Source organism: Dermacentor silvarum, chromosome 1 (assembly GCF_013339745.2).
Source record: "Dermacentor silvarum isolate Dsil-2018 chromosome 1, BIME_Dsil_1.4, whole genome shotgun sequence".
In the NCBI taxonomy this organism is placed as follows: Eukaryota; Metazoa; Arthropoda; class Arachnida; order Ixodida; family Ixodidae; genus Dermacentor; species Dermacentor silvarum.
The window spans coordinates 441,792,873-441,818,024 of NC_051154.1; the positions used below are offsets into that span (position 1 = coordinate 441,792,873).

Below are 25,152 nucleotides of genomic sequence, written 5' to 3' on the forward strand. Positions count from 1 at the left end.
TTTACAATGTTGTTAATAAGCTTTCCTATAAATAATTCTTTAAGACCTACATTTCGATTGGTGTGCTGCATTCTGTGATTTTATGAGGCTATTTCATTTCGTCAACATTTTGTAAATAGGATGTGCTTTCGGTATACATAAAACGCGATCTCCATTGTTCTCCATAACTTCAACACGCTACCTCCACTGCAAGAATTACGTCGAAAATATGCCAGAAAATCATCAGACTAAGTCGCACGCGTTAGGAAATTGGCATGCCACTTCTATGTATTTCACAGATATTGAAAGATTCTGAAGTAAATTAATAGACGGAATGCTGGAATATAACACAATGCCCGAACTCCTAGCTAAGATTTCTTCATATACTTCCTGTATAAAGGACCACACCAAGTATCCAAAGTTGTATGAATAGAGTGAGATGAAGCGTAATGCCTAAAATTGCTCTACGTTCGACGAAAAAATATCAGAGGCACTTGCCTTGAGCCCCGGGAATCCCATGGGTCCTCGCTCTCCTGGAGGCCCACGTGGTCCAGGTTCACCACGCTCGTTCCCTGAGTGATATGGCACAAGACTTTTTTCGTTTGAACGTCTTTTTTGCAAACACGTTCATTAATCACTACCCATACAGATACAAGCACGCGCTTTTAAATCGACAAATTCTAGCGTAGAACCTTTCACTAAGGTTGGGGCGACTGGAAGGGGTGGGGGAGAAAGAAAGGTGGGGATCCTAAGTGAAGTTTTCGGGCCTCCTACGAATTCGTCAATCTTACAATAGCCAGTCGATGTCTCAAGTCTTCCTTCGTTTAGCCGCATGCTTATAAAACTTCTTATGCACGTAACGAATGTTAAACAAAATCGCACAAAAGATAATGCCGTTTATGGCGAAAAAGCTATTATCCACTATCAAATCAACTATGCATCTGAAACAAGACCTTCTGCCATTGGAAATAATGGGCAGCATAAGCGTATTTCTTTTCTGAAAATTACGCTGTACGGGATCTGCTAGCTTTGTTACTCGCCCATTATTGGATTACTTGGGAGAAGTCCTAAAAAGCATGCCGACGTGGATATTTTTATTGTAGCCACTTAACAAAAATATTACTTACTTGTCGCGTATGTAAGGCCATCCTGAAAACAGAAGAAAAGAAGGAGAAGCAAGGGCACAGAGTCAAAAAAATATTTTTTGTCGTGTATGTCTGTACTGCATGCAAACTGCGAAGCCCAATCACAGCCTGTATAGTATATAAGTTCACAGTTAGTAAAGAGGAAAGGTTCTTGCGAGTGAAGCTTTGCTTATTGTATCTTGTGCACCAGCAACATACACTGAAACGTGAGTAGAGGAGAATATTAATCAGAACAACTATAATACATTATTACTTATGGGAATAGTGTAAAGTATATGGGAATGGCCTCTTTACATACTGACGAGTTTGGGAGAGAGTTTCTGCGTCTTGCTGGCAAGGTGTGACAAGGAGGAGCCTGTTCGAAGGTGCAAGAGGTGCACTCATCTCCTTCGTATTTAGATTATTTAAAAATATAAAAAGGCTGTGACACGGGTATTTTCACAAATTTCCATCTTAATATCCCTTAAACGTCACGAATGATTCCTGTAAAGTGTACCGACTAGCTCCTTATCTATCGCCATAAATGGCACTTTTACTAGCTATACAGTCATATTTATTAATAGAATCAATGTCATCTAAGTGACCATTGTTATGGCTTGCACATGATCTTAAGCTACGTGAAATCTCAATTATTGGGAGAACTATTCATGAAGTTTTAAAGAATAATATCAATCCCACTGCGAAGGTATGCATGCATGTACGGAGACACGCACGTCGAGCAACGCTGTTCTTCCGGACAGAAATCTCGCCGACGCCGTGTACGATAATTACGAATGCAACAAAATAGGAAAAACCGTACTGCGCTTACGCTGCACACAGTAATACGCAAATTTTTCGGGAAGATTGACAGCATTCTCAGAATGTATTGGAGTGACTGTGTGACAAGTGCTTCTCGCGGTTTAGCACGAAATTTTATCCTATAAGGGCATAGGAGTTGTGAAATTCTTGTACCTCCACTCCTCCGCACCCGAGATATTTATGCAGGTAAAATCATTAATGATTATCTACGTCCATCTCATTTATATTTGACTAAACCTTAATCCTACAGTGTGTCTGTCGTTTCCTTCTCGGCTGATAGCAAAATTCCTGTCGAGACTGAACATTCATCAATGTCTTTTCACACAATTTCCATACTGGAATAGGAGCTTATCGAAGCCATATAATACCCCTGTCACACGGCACATGTAATGTCATTTGCAGTAAATGACATTCATACCGAATGTCATTGCCGTCTTGGGTTCCCAGTCTGCACAGGTAAACAAAATGGCCTTCGCAATTGATGGCAATGTTTATCGGCAGGCTGCTATGATAACGAAACCCTACAAATCGTGCTTCTTATTTACATCTTTTCACTATATTGTTAACAATACAATGGTAAACATTGGATCGTTTTTTGAAAATATATTACATTTCGTTTTAACTTATCTATTTTGTAATTCTTTGCCAAGCCCCTGTCGTCGAGAGTACACAAGTCACGCGTGAATGAGTTCGGGAAACTCATTCAATGGGCAAATGCCATTAGCAGTGAATGTCATTCACCATGCCCGTGTAGAAGCAACAAAAATGGCATTAACGCGTAATCTCATTCGCTGCAAATGCCATTAGACGTACCGTGTGACAGGGGTATAAGTATGGTGGTCATATACGACGACCATATAAGGTTTAGGTACATTTAAATTAGGGTATCACACATGTCAACATAGAACAATTGCTTGCATGCACAGAAACACGCCATGAGTTATGAGTCCTGGCGTGTTAAACTCGTGAAACAAAGTAGCAGCCAACGAGATAACCATTCTGTGTTGCACAACATAAACACGAATGTATTGGAGGGCCGGCCTACAGTGCCAGCTCCCCACTGCCTCCAAGCTTACCGCTCCCAGGAATGTGCCCAGCCCCGGTGGTCCCGGCTGACCCGGCTCGCCCTTGCTTCCTTTCACAGATTCTCCGGGCTCTCCTTTGGGTCCAGGCGGTCCCTCGGCAACCTTCAGAGACGACACGTGCACATTGAGCATTAGTCCGGAGTCGGCATCAAACAGAAATACCAAATCTTGCAAATCCAATGCACTGTGGGTATCGCTGTTATACGAAGCTTTTTTGCAGTTATCTGGCTATGCAGCATTGTTTGGGGTCCCGCAAACCGTTACCAGATGAACCAACGTGTTTGTGTAAGTTAAGTAGTGTGTGTGGGTCAGTAGTGATCGTTTCTGTAACGACAGCAGCATGACAACGAACACGTCGAAGACGATCGTATGCCAGCAAAGGCATATCTACGCCAGCCCCTCGACGCGAGCTTACGACATGACGATTATGTGGTATTACCTTGTACTTGACGGGCAAGTTCGGTTCTGGGTTAATATTGGGTAATATAGGTAGTGGACGAAAGTAAGCGAGAAAGCACTGATTGTGACGTCATCAGCAACGAGTAAATATTAAATAAAATGCTGGTATTTTACGTGCCAAAACCACGATATGGTTATTAGCACGTGGTAGTGGGACACTTTGGATTAATTTAACCACCTGCAATTCTTTAACGTGCATCAAATGCACAGAACATTAGGGGAAGACGGAAGCCACTACGCTATCACGCCGGGTTGCAACTAAATCTTATACAATCAATGTACCTATGCTGATATCATGTGGTGCATGTTAAAACGACGATGACATTTGTACTCCGGTGAATATATGTTAAAACATCAACTTGGGCATGAAGTTGGTACAATGTCACAACGTTTCTACGTAACGTAAACTGCTACGAGAAAAGCCGTGGGGAATGTGGGCCGGTCCCGGAGGTAGGGCAGTCTAACACAGCCCTCACAGGGCAAGCTGTCACATGGAAAGACGACAAAGTGGCACGTGGCGCCCGCAACGAGTGTTTCAAAGCTGGATGCCTTTCAAACAAGAAATGTATGTGTACGTCCACACAAAAAAATGTTGAAAAGTTCCTGAAGTGCCATTGGTCAATGTCAACAAATGGCATTGAAAGTACATTGTGGTATTGTTGAACCACCATAGAGGCAGTTGTTGACAAGTGTTAAAAATTGGCTTGCGGCATTTTGTCGAAACATCATTGAGGCATTTCAATTTGAGAAATCATTAGTGTATTGTTAAAACTATGTTGTATTTCAATATTGAAAGCCCATTCAAGCATTGTTAAAGATGTGTTTAGTCTCAACATTGAAAGCCATTTGAAGCGTTGAAGATGTGTTGTGTGTCAATATTGAAAGCCCGTTGAAGCATTGTTGAAGTTGTGCCGAGTCTCAATATTGAACGTCCATTGAAACATTCTTGGGATACGTTGCATGTGAATATCGAAAGTCCATTGAAATATTGTTAGAGCTATATTGAACGAATGTACAGGGTGTTTCACTTAACTTGGGCCAAACTTGCAAATGATATTTAGCTGGACAGAACCAAGGTAATGTTTGCCGTCCCTTGGACATACTCAGATTATTTATTGCATTCTGCCTAATTAGATAATTAGTCTTAATTCATTATTCAACTTCTGAATTATAATTAGATGAAAAGTGTCACCGCGAAAATTGTAGAGCAACATGAAAAATACCCGCCGTGGTTCTGGGATCGAATTCTGGCCATAGCGGCAGACAACACCCGTGTACTTCGATGTAGGTGTTAGTTAAAGAACCCCAGGTGGTCCAAACTAATCCGGAGTCCCCGACTACGGCGTGCGTCATAATCAGATGGTGGTTTTGGTACGTAAAACCCCATATATTAACATGAAAAACTCCCAAAATAGCTTTCTGTTGCTCAATACGTGCTACATAAAACTGCTTTTCTGAGCATGAAATAAGCCTGTGAATACACACAAAATTGCAGCGCGACTGGCCGCTCAAGCACTTTGCCTGTATTCGCGGGCATCTCTCATGCTCAAAAACACATTTATGTAGCACGTATTGAGCAATAGAACGTTGTAAGAGGTGTTTTTCACGTTGCTCGAGAATTTTCGCATTGACACTTTTCATCTAATTATAATTCAGAAGTTGATTAGGACTAATTATCTAATTAGGCGGAATTCAAAAAATAATCTGAGTATCTGCAAGTGACGGCCAACAACATTATCTTGCTTTTGTCCAGCTATGTAGCAGTTGCATATTTTTAATGTTTGGCCCAAGTGAAACACCCTATACATTCAGCAGTGTTGAAAACTGCACTTTTATTAAAATACTGCTCAGCTATGTGGTGTCACATAGCATTGATGTCCGGTTGATATAGTCCTTGCATATAATTGGACAGGGGCAAATTTAAATACAGGCGCTTCTGTATTGCAGGCCTAGGTCACCCTGGGCTCAAAAACATCCTCTTAGCCTGCAATAAACCATATTGTAAATCTGCTAGCAGAACCATTATGCCATTTTTTTAATTGGCTTAACACTGCAAAATGAACGCACCTATACTAAATCAAGAGCGCGAAATTGATGCAGACAAAAAGCATTTTTCTAGGTGAAGTATTTATTTGTAACCAAACATTTGTGTAAATGTACAACCACTAGTAGCTTGAGTACATCAGAAATTTCTTAACAAGTATTGGAAAGTACAAACTGCCTGCAGCTTGACACCATAAGAACGTTGAATACTGCTGGATGTAAAGTCTGTGTGGCCCTAAAGTAAAACACATTTCCGAATAGAAATAAATAGCAAAAATAAGTAAATAAGCAAATAATACATAAATAAACGTACAAGCAGACTGACATGAAACTACACAAGAACAAAACAAAACTTGCCTTCTTTATTAGGCAGCCAGTGACAGTAACCATAAGAGGAGCTGCATGAGCCCACGGCAGAAACTGATATACCGGGAGGTCATTCCTATCCTATCCTATTAGGTTTTATGAACGTTTTGAAGATCAGCTGTTGCAGTTGACATAATTCTAGTCTTTAATCTGGATTATTCAGAGGCAGACATTAGCTGCATGAAAAATCAACACATATTCAATTATTTAACAAAATATTTACTAACCTAATTAGCGGCTCCTATTGCAATTTACAAGTTGTAGCCGATGAGTTTACAAGGTGCATGCACTTGGAATGAATTTCCAGAATGACTCCTGTTTCAAGATATATATATATATATATATATATGTCATCATACTCGGCATAAAAATGCACTGTTGTTTAAATTAGATCTTTGACAAATCGCTCTTCTATGCATTGAAGCACAAAAGTATGCGGAACACCCGTGTAGTTCGTCCCATATTTTTGGAAATATCTCGAAACTGGTGTCATCCAGGAAATCCATTTCAAGTGGATACGTCTAGCAAACTCACCGGCCACAACTTGTAAATTGTATTAGGTGCTGTAAAGTAATTATTTAGTGAATTAATAAATTTGTGATCATTAGCTGAATATGTGTTTACATTTCTTGTGTTAGCAATGTATACCTCTTTGAATAATCCAGCTCAAGAACAAGAATTATGCTCTCTGCCTCAGGCAATCTTTACAACTTCTGTAAAACTCAAAGGTGGTCATTCTGTATAATCCTATCATTTGAAGGTTGAATGGTGTGTGCTAATTTCACTAAAAAATATCTACCTCTCAAACAACATGTCAATTGCAATGAGTGATGCCATGGTAGCTGTTCATTTTGCTGCATTGCTTGCTGCATGATCCGGTTGTTTTCTGCCCTGATTACTAGGTTCCTGAGCACGTCATTCCATGCCAAGCGACTTAATCATTTTTACTACCTCAGATTTCTGTATTAAAAACTATCACTATCTGTTGCGTGCTGGAGGAGTAAAAATTATTCCTCGCGTGAGTTCCATTTCAATTTTGTTCAGTGCCACAAAAAAGTTGGAAAGAATACACAAAAATTCTGGTTTGCTGCATACATGAAAGGCGCATCATTTCCATTAACAGACCGCTTATGTTGCACTTTAAATTCAAGCTAACTTATACCCCTTAATTCTTGATCATGTATTGGGATAGCAAGACAAACCATTTTTGCGAACTTATGTAAAACAAAGTTTTTATTGAAATGAAACACTCTGACAATGGCACATATGCACTTGCATCTGTGTGTATGAAACCAAAGTTTCCGACGAATCTCTAATTGTAGCTGCTTTTGCTCATCAAACAAACTTGAAATGGTGTGCTATCATGGAACAGCTTTTGAACTGGGTTTTGACAACTTTTGAACTGGTTTTTAAAACAGCTTTTCAAAACTGGGTTGTTTGGCATGAAATTACCCAAGATACCTCTAAAATAAAATAGCAATGAAACACTATCTTTGGTGGAACTAAATAAAAAATTAACATAAAAATGTAGCGAAAAATTACAAAGCAAAACACGTGTATGCTGCTTTGAGCCATCCAACAAGTGCTTATCTTAAGGACACTACATAATTCATATCATTATTATTACCAAAAATTTACTAAAAATGAGAAAGCCTAACACTTGTATTCTGGTTTAAGTTATCTAACACTGGGAATTCAGGAGACCAGCATAATTAATATAAATAAAATTAACATAAAGATGTCAAGAGTTACAAAAGCACATGTGTGTGCTCGCTTGAGAAATCCGAACGGGGCTCTTCAGGACACTGACATAACAAACATAAATGAACATAAAAATGACGAAATTTACAAATGCAGAAAACTTGTGTTTTGGTTTGAGCTGTCCAACTTGGGCTCTTCAGGAGACTTTAGGTCCCATGCGAGAAGCGAGGCCAGTGTGTTCTTTTCATAGGGCATGTTGGTACCAGGAAAGTTGCAACAGGTGAAGTCTGCAAAAACAACATGAAACCAGAACAAGCTTTATGAGCCAAGTTCCACATGCAAGAGTGCGGCGTACCGTATGGCGTCGTTATAACAAAATTGATTTAGTTGTTTTGCTTTATTAAAACTTTTCGCAGGTATAACTGCAGAGCAGAACTACTTGATTTTATTCAAAGTAAAGTGGCACTAGACTCTACTTAGTATAAACGCAAATGCAGGCAAATAGGAACAGCACCCTGAGGCAGGATAACTTACTGAATATTCTCGATGCCAAAGATGTCAACCTTGCTTCCTTAGAAACAAAATGGTAAAAAAAAACTTCATGTCGTTCCTGAAGGGGCATCTACTGGCAACTAGAATATTTCTTTCAACTTTCATAATTCAAATGTGCCACACTTCATTGCGCTTTTCTATGCTCCAAATACAATACGGTCATGTCACTAGAACTGAGTGTGGCTTCATTTGAAGTTACAATTGGAGTGCATAACGACATATTGTAGTGCGAAAACACAATTACAAAAGAGATACACAGAGACACATATCACAGGCGCCTGTGACATGTGTCTGTGTTTCTTTATAATTGTGTCTTCGCGCTACGTCATTAAGCAAACACCAACTTCTCCAACCACATGTCCTAGCGCAGCAAATTGGAGTGCACTTCTCACCTTAGAATGGCGCTTCTAAGGACTCTCTCCTTTAAAGGAAGTACTGCTTATAAGGAAGTGTGTGTCCTGCTTCAATGACTCCAAGGAGGATTCTCTGTATTTGTGTGCCAAGCTGGTTTCACTAACACATGCAGAACATGACCGCTATTAGAAGAAATGCTCAGTCCTCAAAGAACGTATGCAAGTTGATTGGCGTCTTTAACCCTTTGAGGGTCACCACCCTCAAAGTTAGACGGCAACAGAGCATTTAAAAAAAGAAAAAAAAGTGCCTTTTCAGAACGAAGCGTCGTCTAGCATCATGGAGGAGGTGCTGCAACCTTCTGGGACTTCTAGAAAAAAATCGTAGTGTGCTGTCACCCATTGGCTTTCTACAAAACTGATTTTTCTGTTAGCTCTATGTGACTGTACCTGCAGTAGTTTGGGAGTATTTCCACTTCACCTAGCTTACAAAAGCAAGTTTTGTAAATTTCACAACATTAAAAATTATGCTATTTTGTCCAGCATGCAATAAATCATGTGTAAAACTGCGAATACTAAAGAAGTGCTGTCACTTTATTGTCACCTAAACATTATTAGCCCACTTTTTCTAGAAAATTCACTCTGAAGAGCATAAATCTGAAACGAAAATATTAATGGTGTGCGAACAGTGATTTTTGAGACCGAATCAATACGAATAAAATAATGCCAGAAGCGAATCAAATATTCAATAGCTTTGGAATAATGAACAGCCGCTATAACATTTAATATAAAATGATGTTCACATCCTCGTATCATTAAAGTTAACAAGTTTCGGTCATTGCATACTACTTTATGAAGCACTGTTTAATAAACGCAAAAATGGAGCAGCAAACAAGTAGTTTCTTCACATGCACAGGAGTTTGCAGTTAGCGTGAATGATTGCTGTATACCATGTAATGTACGGCTATGTAAGTGATGTAGCTTGCACTGCTAAGCAAGTTCTGATGTTTTATGTCTATACTATGCCTGTTGAGGTGAAAATTTACCATACTTTTGCTCCAATTTTATGTTTAATTGGGCTTTTGAAATATTTAAAAAATATTCGAGAAATCTTTGCATTTACGAATAGTGACTATTCAATTTGAAAACCAAATCAAATTGCACATTATTCAATTTGTTAGTCAAAAGTTTCAAATATTCGCACACCCCTAAAAATATATAACATCTAAATTAGGAGACAAATTCCCCAAAAATGTGATCCGCAACGGCTCAAACAAGCGCAACTTGAGCGCCCTTTCATCTTTTCCATAAATTTAAACCCATAGGCTACGTGAGCAATGGTTTATAATAACTCTATGAACAGGCAAGTGCTCTCTTGAAGTAAAAAAGCTGGAGAAACTTCCCACCATTGTAGGATAAAAGTTGTGGACATGGTCTGTAAAAAGTTTTAGACAGTAGTCGCCAAGGGCCTAGTCAGTGCTGCTCAATTTATGTAAACATGGGGGGAAAGCCACATAAATGTATTTTTTACTATATCTTGGAATACAAAGTGATGAAGTGCATATTAATAAATAGGTTAGGTGCTTAGAATGAATGAGCGTTCGCTTAACACAGCATTATTGACAGTGATGCTTGCAAGTCTGTCCCTATATTGTTGCTTTGAACGAAACAGCGAAAGAAAAATGCCACACAACTAATGTTCCCTCTGCTCAAAGGCTGCTGTCTGGCAACACATGGACCTCCTTCAAGACAGGAGCAAATTTCAGTCAATGTGGTCTGTTAAAATAGGTAAAACTACTGTTTTGCATTACAGAACCTGGAGGGCCATTTTGATTGCTTAAACTTGCTGGAAGTGCTGCCCCTCGAGTTGAGCAATAACTGCACTTGAGCATAGCTTCTCCACAATTCCTATATTGCAACACGTTCAGGCTACTTAAGCACAATCTCTATGCCAGAAGGAATTCGTAGTGCGCTTCACAGACAAGTGTTCATGGCAATGACAGTCAAGTACTGCACCTAATTTTGTCTGGTGAGCCGCCAATAACTTCTGGCAGTCGAGGTTACTTCTAAAATTTAGCACTTTAGCATGGAGGGGTTAAGCACTCAACATCATGTGAACAGTCATTCCAAATAGCAGGCTATTGAAGCACGCAGTTGCCTACACAGGCTACTTGAAAGTCATCTGTTGTGCTACTGGCAAGTTGGCAATTTAAATACAAAATGTGAACGCAAAAACGCAACGGGAAAGGATCTACCGCACTTGCCTATAACAGCGTTGACCCTGATGGGGTCAAGAGCCTCCTCTTGCCCCTTGGTAGCGTTGTCTCCAAAGAGTGAGTGGCACATGAGGTTCTCCTCTGTGAACACACGGTGAAGCAAGGCCTTTACAAACTTGCCCGTTCCACCATGGCAGGCCATGGTAAGCTGTGCCAAGACCATCTGAATGAGCACTTCTCCAATCTATGTGAACCTGCATGTTTAAGTAAATGTTAGCAGAGGTAGTTTTAAGGCTTTTAAGCACATATACACAACAGCCGCACAACAAATAAATCACCGTGTAATAAAGCAGACGCGCCTTGTGTTTCAGATAGCAGCTCGAAGAAGACAACGACGACCCGTGCTGTGATTGCAAGAGAGCTCGGGCTGTTCGCTGCTGCTGTTTATCTGCTGCTTATTACCTTTAATTAAACATGATTACATTTCATGGAGATTGCTTGGTATCCCTCAAGTCACCCTGGAGCTCTGCAATCGTACGTTGCCCACCGACACCATGACTAACACGACGTACACACCGACTGCCATGTCACTTGCGCCAGCGTTCTCCGTCAACACGACCCGGTCATCTTTAGTGGGATCGGAGAACATGACGTCGAAGACTGGCTGTCGTTGTATGAACGTGTAAGCGCTCACAATAAGTGGGACGACAAGACTAAACTCAATAACGTCAACTTTTACCTTGCTGACGTCGCAAACCTATGTTTTAAGAATCACAAATATGACATCTCGAGTTGTTCCGCATTCCAGACACATTTCACCGAAATGTTGGGCCACCCCGCTGTCCGCAAGCTACACGCCTAACAGCGCCTACGCCAGCGAGCACAGCAACCAGGCGACACTTTTCCCAGCAGTATTGAGGATGTCTTGGATCTCTGCAGCCGTGTTAATCCAACGATGACGGAGGACAAGAAGATCAAACATATTCTGAAGGGTATTGAGGAGGACGCGTTTCAAATGCCGCTTGCCAAGAGTACAACCAGCGTCGCTGTTCTGTTCAACCTGTGCCAGAGTTTCGATGAATTGCGCCGCCAACGTAACATTGCCCGCCGAAACGTCGCACAGGCTGACTTGGTATCAGCTATTGCAGTAGCTGCTGGCCATACCGATCCTTCTGCTCTCGTCCTTCAGCTGAAGGATTATATTCGAGAGGAAGTGGCCCGCCAGCTGTCACTGCTCCCTCACAGCCAGGAGGCTGCCCCAACAATAACTCCCGCCATGCAACAAGCCATCCGTGCCCAAATATCTGACGGACTTACGCCCGTTCGCCCGCCCGCTCCTGTGACGGCACCGCTCTCCTATGCCGACTACCCGCCGCTATTCACACCTCCGCCGCTCAACTATGCTGCCACTATCGCAAGGCCACCCCCGTCATGTTCCGTCCCACCACCACGCACCAGGTTCCCCCTGCTCCCGTTCCACGGCAGTCACCCCAGCTTCGTCGAGCCGACACGTGGCGCACGCCAGACAACAGACCTACTTGCTTTGCCTGTGGCATTGCTGGTCATGTGCGCTTTTGTCGTCGTAAGATGTCCTCGAACCGTGAGGCCTTCGACCAGTTTGCCTACGTGCCACAACATGCCGCCGAGATACGCTGCTGAGATGCGGCTGACTCGCCACTGAGATCCTTCGATCGTGACCGCTGTTCGGGCAGTCGCTGCTCTTTTCCACGACGACGGTCGCAGTCACATATGTGGCGTCGGCCACCTACTGCCGAGGGAAACTGACTAGCGCAGTTGCGGAGGCAAGAACTGCAAGCACATCAAACTTTCTAAGACCTCGATTTTCACCGCAGAATGTCCTTGACGTCCATGTCGAAGGCGCATCTGCCCAAGCGCTTATCGATACCGGGGCCGCCGTTTCCGTCATCTATGAAAATCTTGAAGTCATGTCCTCTCCATCTGGCTTGTCACTCTGCACTGCTAGCAGGCAACGCATTCATCCTATAGCTGCATGCACCGCCCGTGTAGTCATCGAAGATGTTTTGTACATCATCGAGTTTTTTGCGTTGCCATCCTGTTCTTATGATCTCACCCTCGGTTGGGACTTCCTGTCACGTCATAGTGCCATCATCGATTGTTCTCGCACGCAAGTGGCCCTTCCGCCGCTATGTGACTCACCATCGGTCGGCACCGACGTCAGTCTTCGTTGATGCTGATACTGGTCTACCTCCGGAAACAACATTGCTTGAGAACTTGTCGTGTGCTTCCGTGCCAGACTCAACTGTGGAGTTTACGCCATCTGACATGCTTGTTCACTGCAAGGACTTATTTCTCCCATTCGCGTTCATCATTGTTAGGTCTGAATCCGCACTGATACTCATCTGTGATCCGCACCGGTATCCAGTGACCATATTGCGCGGTGAGACCATAGCATTTGTGCAAGCTGTCACGTGTATTGAAGACCTTGACGTTCACGATGGCGCCATCCGTTTACAGCTGGACGCCATAAGTTCCGTCTCTTCAACACCGCCTTCAGCAGTTTTCGCAAACGTCATCGCCGCAGACCTTTCGCCGTCTCATCGCACCCAACTTCTTACTCTACTGAACGAGTTCGTTTCTTTGTTCGACTGACACCAACTATCCTTGGGCCACACAAGTGTATCTGATACTATCGACACCAGTTGCCATGCTCCCGTGCGACAGCATGCGTATCACGTTTCTGCAGAAGAGCACCGAGTTATCACGGGCCAAGTGGATGACATGCTGCAGCGTGCCGTCATTCAGCCTTCTCAAAGGCCTTGGTCGTAACCTGTCGTTCTAGTGCGCAAAACATGGCTTCATTCGGTTTTGTATTGACTATCGCCGCCTAAACAGGATTACGAGAAAAGACAACTACCCGCTACCTCGGATTGACAATGCTCTTGACTGTCTGCAAGGTGCTGAATACTTCTCGTTTTTAGATCTCCGCTCGGGCTATTGGCAGGTTCCCATAGCTGAGGCTGACCACCCAAAGACAGCTTTCGTCACTCCCGATGGCCTGTACGAGCTTAACGTCACGCATTTCGGGCTCTGCAATACCGCTGCTACCTTCGAGCGCATGATTGATACCATCCTTCGCAGGCACAAGTGGAAGACTTGTTTATGTTGCCTGGATGACATTGTTGTTTTCTCAACAAATTTTCCGACACATCTCGCCCGTCTACATGACATCCTGACCTGTCTCACTTCAGCTGGCCTGCAGCTCAACCTCAATAAGTGCCGTTTCGCAGCCTGAAAATTAACTGTCTAGGGTCACGCTGTCTCGAAAGATGGCATCCTTCCTGATCCCAACAAGCTTCGGGCAGTCACCGAGTTTCCGAATCCCACATCTATCAAGGCCCTGCGAAGTTTGATAGGCCTGTGCTCTTATTTTCGTCACTTCGTCGGCAACTTTGCCTGTATCGTTGCAGCCTTGACAAAGGTGCTTACCGCAAGCAAAGGCATTTCTGTGTGTTCATCAGCATGCGATGAAGCCTTTGACAAGTTACGCGGGTTGCTGAGTTCACCACCGATTCTTCGCCATTACGACCCAACTGTGCCGACAGAGGTTCACACCGACGCCAATGGTGTCGGCCTTGGTGTGGTCTTGGCCTAACGAAAAGCCACAAATCAATACGCCACGGCTTATCGCAGCCATACCCTTAAGAAAGCTGAGGTGAATTACACCATTACAGAGAAGGAATGCTTAGCCATCATTTGGGCATTGGGCAAGTTTCATCCTTCTCTCTACGGCCCTCCTTTCAGCATCATCACTGACCATCACGCCCTTTGTTGGCTGTCCTCCATGAAAGACCCGTTGGGCCGCCTCGGCCGTTGGGCGCTTCGCCTGCAGGAATACGACATTCATATCGTATACCGCTCTGGTTGAAAGCATTACGGCGCTAAAGCGCTCTCCCACTCGCCGATGACACCTGATATGGCTTCTCTTTCCGTTCCTTCTCCGACCTCAGACCCGTCACTACTGACCGCTACTGATATGCCCTCCGAGCAACGCAAGGACCCTTTGCTTGCCCTGCTGCTGGACTATCTTGCCGCTCCATCGGCCGTTCTTCCAACGCGGACGCTACGCCATCAAGCAGCCCACTTTGCCGTGCGAGACAACACCCTCTATCACCGCAACTACATACCTGACGGTCGGAAATGACTTCTGGCTATCCCTCGTCACATGCGTTCCGATATTTGCGCGTACTTCTATGCTGACCATCAAAGCGCCCACGCCGGCGTCCTAAAAACCTTCACAAGGCTGCGTCGATATTACTGGCGTGGAATGTGTCAGTCCGTCCAGCAATACGTTCGGTCATATGTGGAAACCGCTAGATTATTGTTAGCGTCGATCACCTGATGCGCTATGCCGAGACCGCGGCTCTTCCCGCCGTGACCTTACGATGTTCATGCTTCGCAACTTCGCCCTACGCCATGGTACTCCTCGAGAACTACTCAGCGACAGGGGTCGTGTGTTTTTGCCCGAAGCGATACAATCCCTCCTTCACGAGTACCAGATCATTCACCGGAAATCGTCCGCATATCACCCCAAACGAAAGGTCTCACGGAGCGCCTCAACTGAACACTGGGCGAGATGTTGAGGATGTACGTCTCGTCCGACCACACCAATTGGGACACCATACTCCCGTTCGTTACTTTCACTTTTAACACCGCGATGCAAGCGACCACCGATTTTCACCTTTTTTTCTCTTGCATGGACGTGAGCCGTCGTGTCCTCTGGATACTATCCTGCCCTACCGACCTGATGCCTCCGAGTACACAACTATTTCAGAAGTTGCCCGATACACTGAAGATTACTGCAAGCTGGCAAAATTCTTGACCAGCGAGGATCAGGGGCATCAGAAGACAAGACGTGACAGTCATCAGGCCACGCCCACCTTCCCTGCCGGTTCCTTGTTTGGCTATGAATACCGCCTCACATCCCCGGCATTTCTTCTAAACTACTTGCGCGGTACCGCGGTCCGTGCCAGATCGACGCCTCCTGCCCTGTCAACTATATCAATGAACCCGTCACACCATCGCCGGAGCTTCATTGTCGAGGTCGCGAGACAGTGCATGTTAGCCGGCTGAAGCCTTATTACGACCCCCTCATCTTGTCTGCTCCCTGAATCACCAGGATGGCTCCGTTTCACAACCGGGGCCAATGTAATGAAGAAGACGCACCTCGTGTTTTCGATAGCAGCTCCAAGACGACGACGAAGACCCATGCTGTGATTGCAAGAGAGTTCGGGCTGTTCGCTGCTGCTAGGCCGCTGTTTATCCGCTGCTTATCACCTTTAATTAAACATCCTCACAATAGCAATACTGCAAGCTCCAGACCAAAAATGCTAATCTTACTCGAGTAGAGTGATAGCTTCCTATGCTGTTTGGTTGCCATGTGCTTCAGAAAAACAAGGATTCATCCAGCACGAAATAAAATAATAAGTGAACCAAAGTATTGAAAACTTTAATGCGAATAGCATTCTTAGGATACTTCACATACTTTCGGGTGTCTGCCTCTAAATATTGTTCAGCCAGTTTGCATCACTCGGTAGTCCATGGTCTAATGGGTAGAGTATCGGGTAGAGTATGGTGAGGGGAGTGGGTTCATAACCAACCGACGGACATGCTTGGGTAACTGGGTATGCGCGACTCTTCAATGAACCTCTTTCACGCCATCTTGTGTAACTGCTCCTTGTGTTAGCAAGCAGCAGTAGGAGCTCAAAAAGGAAGATAACTGTCAACGTTAATGCGATTACCACTACACATAAGATTCGCTTGTTGTGTCCCAGAAGTAATCTGCGAGATCCTACCCAGCTGTATGAAGTTTGCGTAAGCCATAAAGGCAGGGTGTGCAAACTGCCACCTCATGAATTAAATGAATAGACTCGCAAAGCACAGGCTGCACAAAATGACAGTGCAGACAGTGTGGGCAAGCACAACTTCGAGAAGAACGTCGCCATCAAATTGCAGTCGCCCGATGTCCATGTCAGGGACCTCGTGGGAGACTCGGTCATTTCCTGGACAGGCATCATCGCACCCTCACGCAATGTATCATAGTTATGTCTTTCTCGTTTGTTGCAAAAGCACAAAAATCCTCATCACGTATAATCCCCAATTACACACGAATCGTAAAATGGTAAGTTTATTAACATTGCCAATGATCTTCAAACGACGGTTGCACTGCCTTTTTTATGTTGAAAGAAACATTGGTGAAACTAAAAACCATCTATGGTTCTATACTAATGAGGCCATGCCAAAAGCTATACCTGAACTTTTGCTTAAACTTATATCTACTATTTTTACTAAATCTTTAAAGAGAATACCTCGAGCCCAAATTTTTCAGAGATAATAAATGCTACAGCTTGAACGAGCACTGAAGAGAAACGAAATTAAATAAATTCTGGGGTTTTACATGCCAAAACCACATTATGATTGTGAGACACTAGTGGGAGAGTCCAGATTATTTCCGATCACCTGATTTGCATGGTAAATGGGTGCTTTTGCATTTCACCTCCATCAAAACGTGGTGATTTGTTCCTGCGACGTCATGCTTCGCAGCACAATGCCAAAGCCACTAAGCAACCACGCCGAGTGAGCACTAAAGAAAAAACTCGGATGCATTTGTAAATGACCTTCCTGTTATACAAAAGGATTCACTCGTACTGTGACAAGAGGCTGAGTAAACTGCAAAAGACGCAAGGCGAAAGATTGGTGGCACTGTCACCTTGAAGTTCCCACACAACCTTGCTGTGACATCGTGGATTTTGCTGGTGTCTGCTTGTGCTTAGGTAATTTTTTTACAAATGAAGGTGTTCTTCATTGTACTTCAAAAGAGCAAAGACCGAAATTAAAAAGCATCAGGAACTTTTACTGAACCAAAACGACCCAAGTTCGTGAAAATACTTGAAATTCATGATGTCACAATGAGGTATCAGCACTGGGGCATTGGGGTAATACACAGAAAATAGAACATTGAGCTTCATTTTCGCCTCTAATAATCAACCTATTTCCAAGAAATTAACAGAAATAGAGATTTAAAAGGATGCGTTTTCAGTTTAAAATGCTTTAGGGTGTCTCCTTATACAAAACAAGAAATACACTTGGCTAAATATAGGATAACATGCATCACTGATTCTCATTAAGACGGGATTGTCAGTATAGCAGAGGGCATGCACTGGCTCATCCAGAGGGTATCCCTGCCACTTTCGCCCACCCCCTAATTTCTAATTGTTTTATGAACAACGATCCGGTTTCTGCATCTTAAGAGACACAATGCCAAGGAGGTTCATGTCGAGCTCATTATGGTATGTAATGACTGACAATACACACCGTCCAGCTCAGTATCAATCTCTTTGGAATTTTGTCCCTTGGAATGCAGAAAGCCCGGATCACTGCTCGTTCTTCAGTCAACTTTCTCAATGGACACTGGTGTTTTTTGTTTGCGGTGATTTGCAGTACTACATTGGACATAACTAATTTATTCTGTTAAAACTAGAAAGACGTGCACGCATGTTGATTCCTAATGTGTACATCTGTTTCTAATTTATGGTACAAATAATACCAAGCTTCTGAACCCCCCCTCGTATATCAGGCATATACTCTGAAAAGGCACATTCTACATTTCATTTGTTCACAAGTGATGCCGAAATTTTCTCCCAGTCCCGGTGCAGTTGCAAGGTCTCTGACCTGAGTGATCAAAGTCACCACGTCTGATACTGAAGGCACTGGGCACCAACTGATCAATGGAGGAATTGGTTGCGGACACACCAGCAATGTTTTTCCTGTGCTCCCTGCAATACATTCTCACGGCATCAGTGCGTTTGATCATGATGAAGCTAGACGATAAATGGCCAAAGAATTCACCTTTCGCATTCCCGTTGTGGCGTCTCCAGGCTCATTTTGATTCTGAAAACAGATGTCGGTATTAAAATGTGAAGCCACGATACATCAAAAGCAACAATCAATAGACCTACATGGACAATTAGGCTGGCATAAATGGATCGATATAGGAAATGACAGATTTTTTCTAAACATTAAAGTGTGGCTGCGTTTTGCCACTGTCAGTGTGAGGTGGGCAAATAATTTATTTTTAGTTCCTCTGCTCATATTTAAAATTATTTTTGCTCACCTACTAAACTCAAGAGGCCACATCTTAAAGGCAACTCCTTCATATAAAACTACAGTGCTGCATTTTTTTACTCCTCGTCTAACTGCTGCTACTACAGTTTGCTTACTCTCAAAGAAAGTATTCCATAGAACTGCTCCAACAACAAAGCATTGTTCCAAGCTTGTGGCAAAGCGCCATTTAGTTCACAAGGATGTGCTCCCTTTTCACTCTGTCCTCTTTATAGGGTGCGAATCCAAGGCAACAATAACTTTTTTACATAGCTGTCTGCTTCTGTAGTCACAAAAAGCCTCGCTAATTTTTGACATGTTGATAACGCATACATGCTGCCGGAAGCACAATGGCACGACACAGCAGATATGCCCAAGCACCTCGTTCGTTTACTTATTTTCGACCTTTGTTAAATCAATCACTTACTGAAGTGCCAAAGGTTGAAACTTCACGTGATTACATTATTTTGAATTTTGTACTCCACTAAAGTAGAACCTAGAATTCCATAGAATGTGCCTTTTCCGTGAATGTAAAGCGCCTACGGCAACCCGTTTGTGCGAAGCCTCGATGGCTTCGAAAGGAGACCATGGGGGAAAAAAGTAGTTGAACGCGCGCGTACCAGTGGAAAGCAAACCACACGTGGTTGGAAAGGCACATAATCTGATGATTTTGCAGCAATCGCTAGCACCACCGCTTTTTTTACGACATCTATCATGCAAAATCGCCTCTACAACCTTGAAATTCTTTGTATATCGCGCCACAGCGAGCGTCTACCGCACGGCGTGTCAGCGGCTCGCAGCTACGCGGGGCACTCGATCCTGAAGCGAACAGCACAGCATAATACATTCGAATTGCAAATCGCCCCACGGATTCTTCGCCGATATCACCACCTATCGCTGTTTTAAGGGGTGCAACGCCTCCGACAAGCCGTGTAGTTGATGCACGTCGCTGGACGGCGTTGCGCGAACGAAATATGGTAGATTACAGTACAGTTCGAATGATTTCACGGCTTACGGTTTTCCACCAAAATGGCAGAGCACGAGCGTTCATTAATAAGGCTAATTCAATCGGTGCTCGAACACCGTACGAAAAACCGTGGTGCGCACAGCAAGCCCTGTTTTAGCTGGCGCCATATAGCTGCTTTACGTCGCCACAAGCGCACTGTGAAGTTAAACGCTGGACAAAACTCTAAGTTGAATATCGCAAATATAGTGCTGTACAACCAATTCTCGCAACGCAAGGTTAGTTCTAGTATTGAAAACGAGCACACAGGCGCGTGGAAGACGCGCACAGGCGCTGTACGCACTTTCGCGCTTTTGTTGATCGCGTCGCAATGAACGAGCAAGGGGAATTCGAAACACTCACTCACCTTCGATGTAGCTGAGTCGGAGACGATCACAGTGTTCTTCGAGGCAACGAAAAGCCCATAAAAAGTGAGCAACAAGTTGTAATATACCAAAGGGGTCACAGCGAGGCAATCAAAGGAGGCATTCGCCGCACGCACCAACTCCCGGAATGCTCCAGAGTCAACAGCGCAAACGCGCATTCACACAAGCACGCGCATACAAATACACGCTTTCATAGACATAAATTGTAATCTTTATTAACAAATCTTGTAATATAATTGTATTTCTTAACAATGTCTCCGGTTTGCAAGTGTATGAAAGTTTTGTGCTTAGCTTCTTTGATGAACTATTTTCTTTATCGCGGTAACGCAGTGCACCGGCCGGCTGTGCATGCAAGGCGCAGGAAATGGTGCAAAATTCAAACTTCGCAAATGTCGCGCCCTGTGTACGCGCGCAGTTTTGATCGTTTGGATTTTTTTAAAATTCATACGCGAAGTAACCGGCACGAACTGAAGCATTGACCAGGAATGTACACAATTGTCGCTGTTTCTGCTTGTTAGTTCAACATCATGACAAACGGTAGACGGCATATGTCATCCCATTTTTTAAACATTTGCGCCTGTGCTTCTGCTCTACGATTTGTCACCGCCAAAGTATAACCGCGCAGATTGTGCTTGGTGGCCAAGCAGTTTCCCAGCTCATTTGCCAGCACCCCGTCCGTCTTACAGAATAGACCTTGGCCTTCATGTAAAATATGGACGCCACGTCGAACATATCGGTCAAACTTTTTGTTTCATAATATTGTGCGCTAAAGGATAACAAGTAAAAGAAACGCACTCCTTAAAAACATATTTATTTATTATGCCTATAATCTACTTTGCCCGCCATCTTGTCCATATTTAACATGGAGGCAATGCCGTTTTCCAACACAGCAGGGCACCGACCACTTAAAGTAGATGCCGACGGGAATCCAGGATGTGTCCAATAATCGGTCACTGGTCACTGCTTGTAGGGACGTTTGTCTTGTGCTCTGAGAAGCCCTGCGAGCTTCCTCCTCCAGTCGGGCTTTCTTTGCTGCACGGCGACGACATCATTTTCCTTCAGGTGTTCCTTGTGCATTCATTATTTTGATTCGTCTCCGGCTTCTGTGGTCGCTCAGGTCTATCAACTCCCGATATGCAAGGGCGCCTAAATCCTGCAAACCTTCCTTGAAACCTTTGCTAAACCACAGTACTGCAACAGAAGTGGCCATCTCCCCAACAGTGCGTGAAGCAAGTCTTGTTTTGGGGCAACTACATTTTTTTTACTATTCGCTCTTAAAGTACGATAATGACGACTGTACACTCTACCACAAGATGGCCTTTCTCTACTCTTTCAAACAAAAAGAAACCGTGATTTCGAATAACGGATTCCCAAAGCTAGCTCTAAGCACGTAAATTTGCAAGCATTCTTTGCCTCATCCGTAGGTAGGTGGGTTCCAGTCTCGCCCCACTGTAAGAAAATAAAATAATGAGCCACCGAATTTGGAATCGCGCCTCTGCCGTCGACCATAGCAGCCGGGTGCTCTAACCATATTACGCCACGATCACTGTTTTATTCTTCATCGATGAGTCCCCAATCGCACGCATGCTTCTTTTGTACCAAAGCCAGCCAGCTCGTCGTAACACTGGGCGTGTGATCCCCGTGACACTTTCTCGTCTCCTTTCCTTGTGAGAGCTCGCGCGTTGAGGCGACGTGTTAGGCTGCAATATCTCCGGAACCGGCTACCTTGCGGAATAAATTCCTCTTAGCAGTTAAATTATTAAAAATTAAATTCGGGACTTTTATTTGCCAACACCGCGATATGATTATAATGTACACCATAGTGGAAGACTTCGGATTAATTTTGACCATCTGGGGTTCTTGAACGCGCACCCACTGCAAGGTACACAGGCGTTTTTGCATTTCGCCCCCCTCGAAATGGGGTTGCCGCGAGTCGAAATCCGATCGCACACCGTCGCCTCGTAGCTATGTGAAAATCGTGCCACGTTGTACCGACTTTACGATCACCCAAGTTATTTGAAGATTTTTGTCGCCGAAGTACAAATGCAGGGGTCATTTGAACAAACACGTTGTTTAACACGTAGTGGGTGATGACGTTACAATCCGTGGTTTTCTCGCTTACTATGTTCACCAACTATCTAGTTCTACTAACTAACTATGCTATACTAACTATAGAAGCGTTTGATGGGGGGCTAGTTGGTAAAACATTTAGGAAAATTATGACTGCGCTAAAACGAGACACGAGAACGAAGTGGACAGGACGATCGCAGACTAACAACTGGTTTATTGGAAAAGTACACCACCCTTTTTGAAACAAACTAAGCGCATGCGCAATGACAAACATGACAGGTTCCAAGACTTCTATCTACTAAAAACGAAATCGCGCTCTTTGCTGGAAAGATACACGGATGAGTCGCTGACGCACTTATCAGGCCCGTGTCTAGCTATCCAAGATGCCTCCAAGATCTCTCTTGCTCTTTGGCTCTTGGCTCGCCCTAACACCTTGGTACTGCCGAAGATGGGCTTGCATCCCTGCACGCATGCGCCACAATGAACTGGTAGATGCCTCCCACTCCCGTCTCCTAATGAATTAGCATGCTCCATCAACCGCACGTTAATACACCTTCCAGTCTGCCCCCACACAAACCATTCCACAGGTCAGGGGGAACTCGTAGACCACTCCCGTTGTACAGGGTACATACGCACGTCTGTGCTTCCTTCCTTGTCATGCCCCAGGGGCTCTTTGATGACAAGGCCCGAGCTACTGTTAGGAAGAATTTCCGGATTTTGGATGAAAAACCGCAAGCAGCAAAAAAGAAAGCAGTGGCGTTGCTGGAAGATTTAAAACTCGACCGGATAAAGAGGGAGGTGAAGAACAACAAAGTTCATGCGCTCACCGTATTCTCCATCACATCTTCCATTGTTTACTTTCCTCGCGTTGGACATGGCGCACAACTGCGATAACTTGCAAGGCGCTGAAAAAACCAAATCGACCCCGTATCTTCCCGCCACCTTTTTAATGCCATGCGATACCTTGTGTAGGTACGGCATCATTTCAACCTTCCGCCTTTCACTCTTCTCCGATTCTTTTCCTTCAATTGCCCTTGCGTTATCGTCAGCGGCCGTCGTACGATGGCATACGACCCTCAAAAGTGATTCTGCTACAGCCTGAAGCAGCGTCTGCGGGAAACCTGCATTTCGGAGACGACTCACTTGTGAACAAAAACTGCCTTTGATTTTGTGGTGACATGATTCGTTCAAAGATGACCTTAAGCATGACACTGCTATGCCCCTCTTCACAAGCTTCGAGTGAGAGGAATCAAAAGGCAATAGGGCCCTGTTCGTGCGTGGTGAGTACGACCAGCACTAAAGGAATACCAAGCTCTGGCAGGTTCAACAAGCGAGTTCCTCTTCTGCAAAGGAAGACAGGGCTTGCAAGGAACGCCCAAGAGAAAGGTTGGTGAGGTGCCGGTAATCCGTCTGGGTGAAACGGTGCTGCCTCCCGAAGTTGAAAAAATGCTGAGCAGGGGACCGAAGTGCAGCGTCGAAGCACCAATTACCAAGCATGAACTCCTGGCAACTGCCCACAGCATCGCGGACAAAGTGCATACTGAAGATAGAGAGCGGTGCCGTCAGGAATGCGTTGAGGCCGTGCGGAGCGGCTACGAGAAGAAGGACGGCACCCGCATGATGCGAAGAATAGCAGGATATATGAAGGACTCAGGCCATGCACTCATGTTGGCGGACAAGGAAGGAAGCTTCGTAGTCATGCCCCAGGGGCTCTTTGATGACAAGGCCCGAGCTGCTGTTAGGAAGAATTTCCGGATTTTGGATGAAAAACCGCAAGGAGCAAAAAAGAAAGCAGTGGCGTTGCTGGAAGATTTAAAACTCGACCGGATAAAGAGGGAGGTGAAGAACAACAAAGTTCATGCGCTCACCGTATTCTTCAGTGCAAAAAGCCATAAGGTGGATAGTCCTTTCCGAGCCATTGTCACGGAGCGTGTAACATGGCAGGCTACTGTCAGCCGGTACCTGCAGAGGCAGCTTTCGGGGCTCACCCCAGAGGACCCATACAAGATCGCGAGTTCAGACCGACTGGTGGGACTGCTCCAAGATAGTGCACCAGGAGCGAATTCCGGCTTCTCGATTGACATTGAGGAGCTTTTCTACTCGATTCCCCATGAGGACCTTTTCAGGGCAGTTCGTAATTGTATTGAATGTGCTGGTGCGGTGGCGTTCCAAAACTCGAGTGGTGTCTCGGTAGGGGGATTCCTTGAACTGCTGGAGACCTACCTCACTTCTACGATTGTGAGTTTCCAGGAGAACTTTTATGTACAAAAACGAGGCATATGCATAGGGTCTTGTGTGGCGCCAGTGCTCGCCGAGATATATTTAGCTGATGCAGATTGTTCGTTGTCTCGGGTGCTTACCGACGATTAGATTGTTCGTGTCTGTAGATACGTATATGACTTTTTAATACTTGTAAAAACTGACTCTAACGATGACCTCGAAGAGATAGCGAGGCGTATTCTTCAGTACTTTAATGCCACAGCAACAAAGTTGAATTTTACTTTTGAAATGCCTGACAATGCTTCACTGCAATTTTTAGATTTAAAGTTGGTTTTCAATGACAGCAAACACCTGTGCTGGTCGTACTCACCACGCACGAACAGGGCCCTATTGCCTTTTGATTCCTCTCACTCGAAGCTTGTGAAGAGGGGCATAGCAGTGTCATGCTTAAGGTCATCTTTGAACGAGTCATGTCACCACAAAATCAAAGGCAGTTTTTGTTCACAAGTGAGTCGTCTCCGAAATGCAGGTTTCCCGCAGACGCTGCTTCAGGCTGTAGCAGAATCACTTTTGAGGGTCGTATGCCATCGTACCACGGCCGCTGACGATAACGCAAGGGCAATTGAAGGAAAAGAATCGG

The 25,152-nt window shown here is 44.4% G+C and overlaps 1 protein-coding gene across 1 annotated transcript in view; it reads right to left on the minus strand.

Annotated features, from left to right (window-relative positions):
- The window catches only part of LOC119437733 (collagen alpha-1(XVIII) chain), a 288,239-nt gene that overhangs the window by 55,486 nt on the left and 207,601 nt on the right, over positions 1 to 25,152 (minus strand). The window contains exons 17-19 of the mRNA XM_037704702.2: positions 2,999 to 3,109; positions 1,107 to 1,128; positions 478 to 551 (exon numbers count right to left, since the gene is read on the minus strand). Coding sequence (XP_037560630.1) covers positions 478 to 551; positions 1,107 to 1,128; positions 2,999 to 3,109 — 207 coding nt within the window. The remainder of the gene's footprint in view (positions 1 to 477; positions 552 to 1,106; positions 1,129 to 2,998; positions 3,110 to 25,152) is intronic.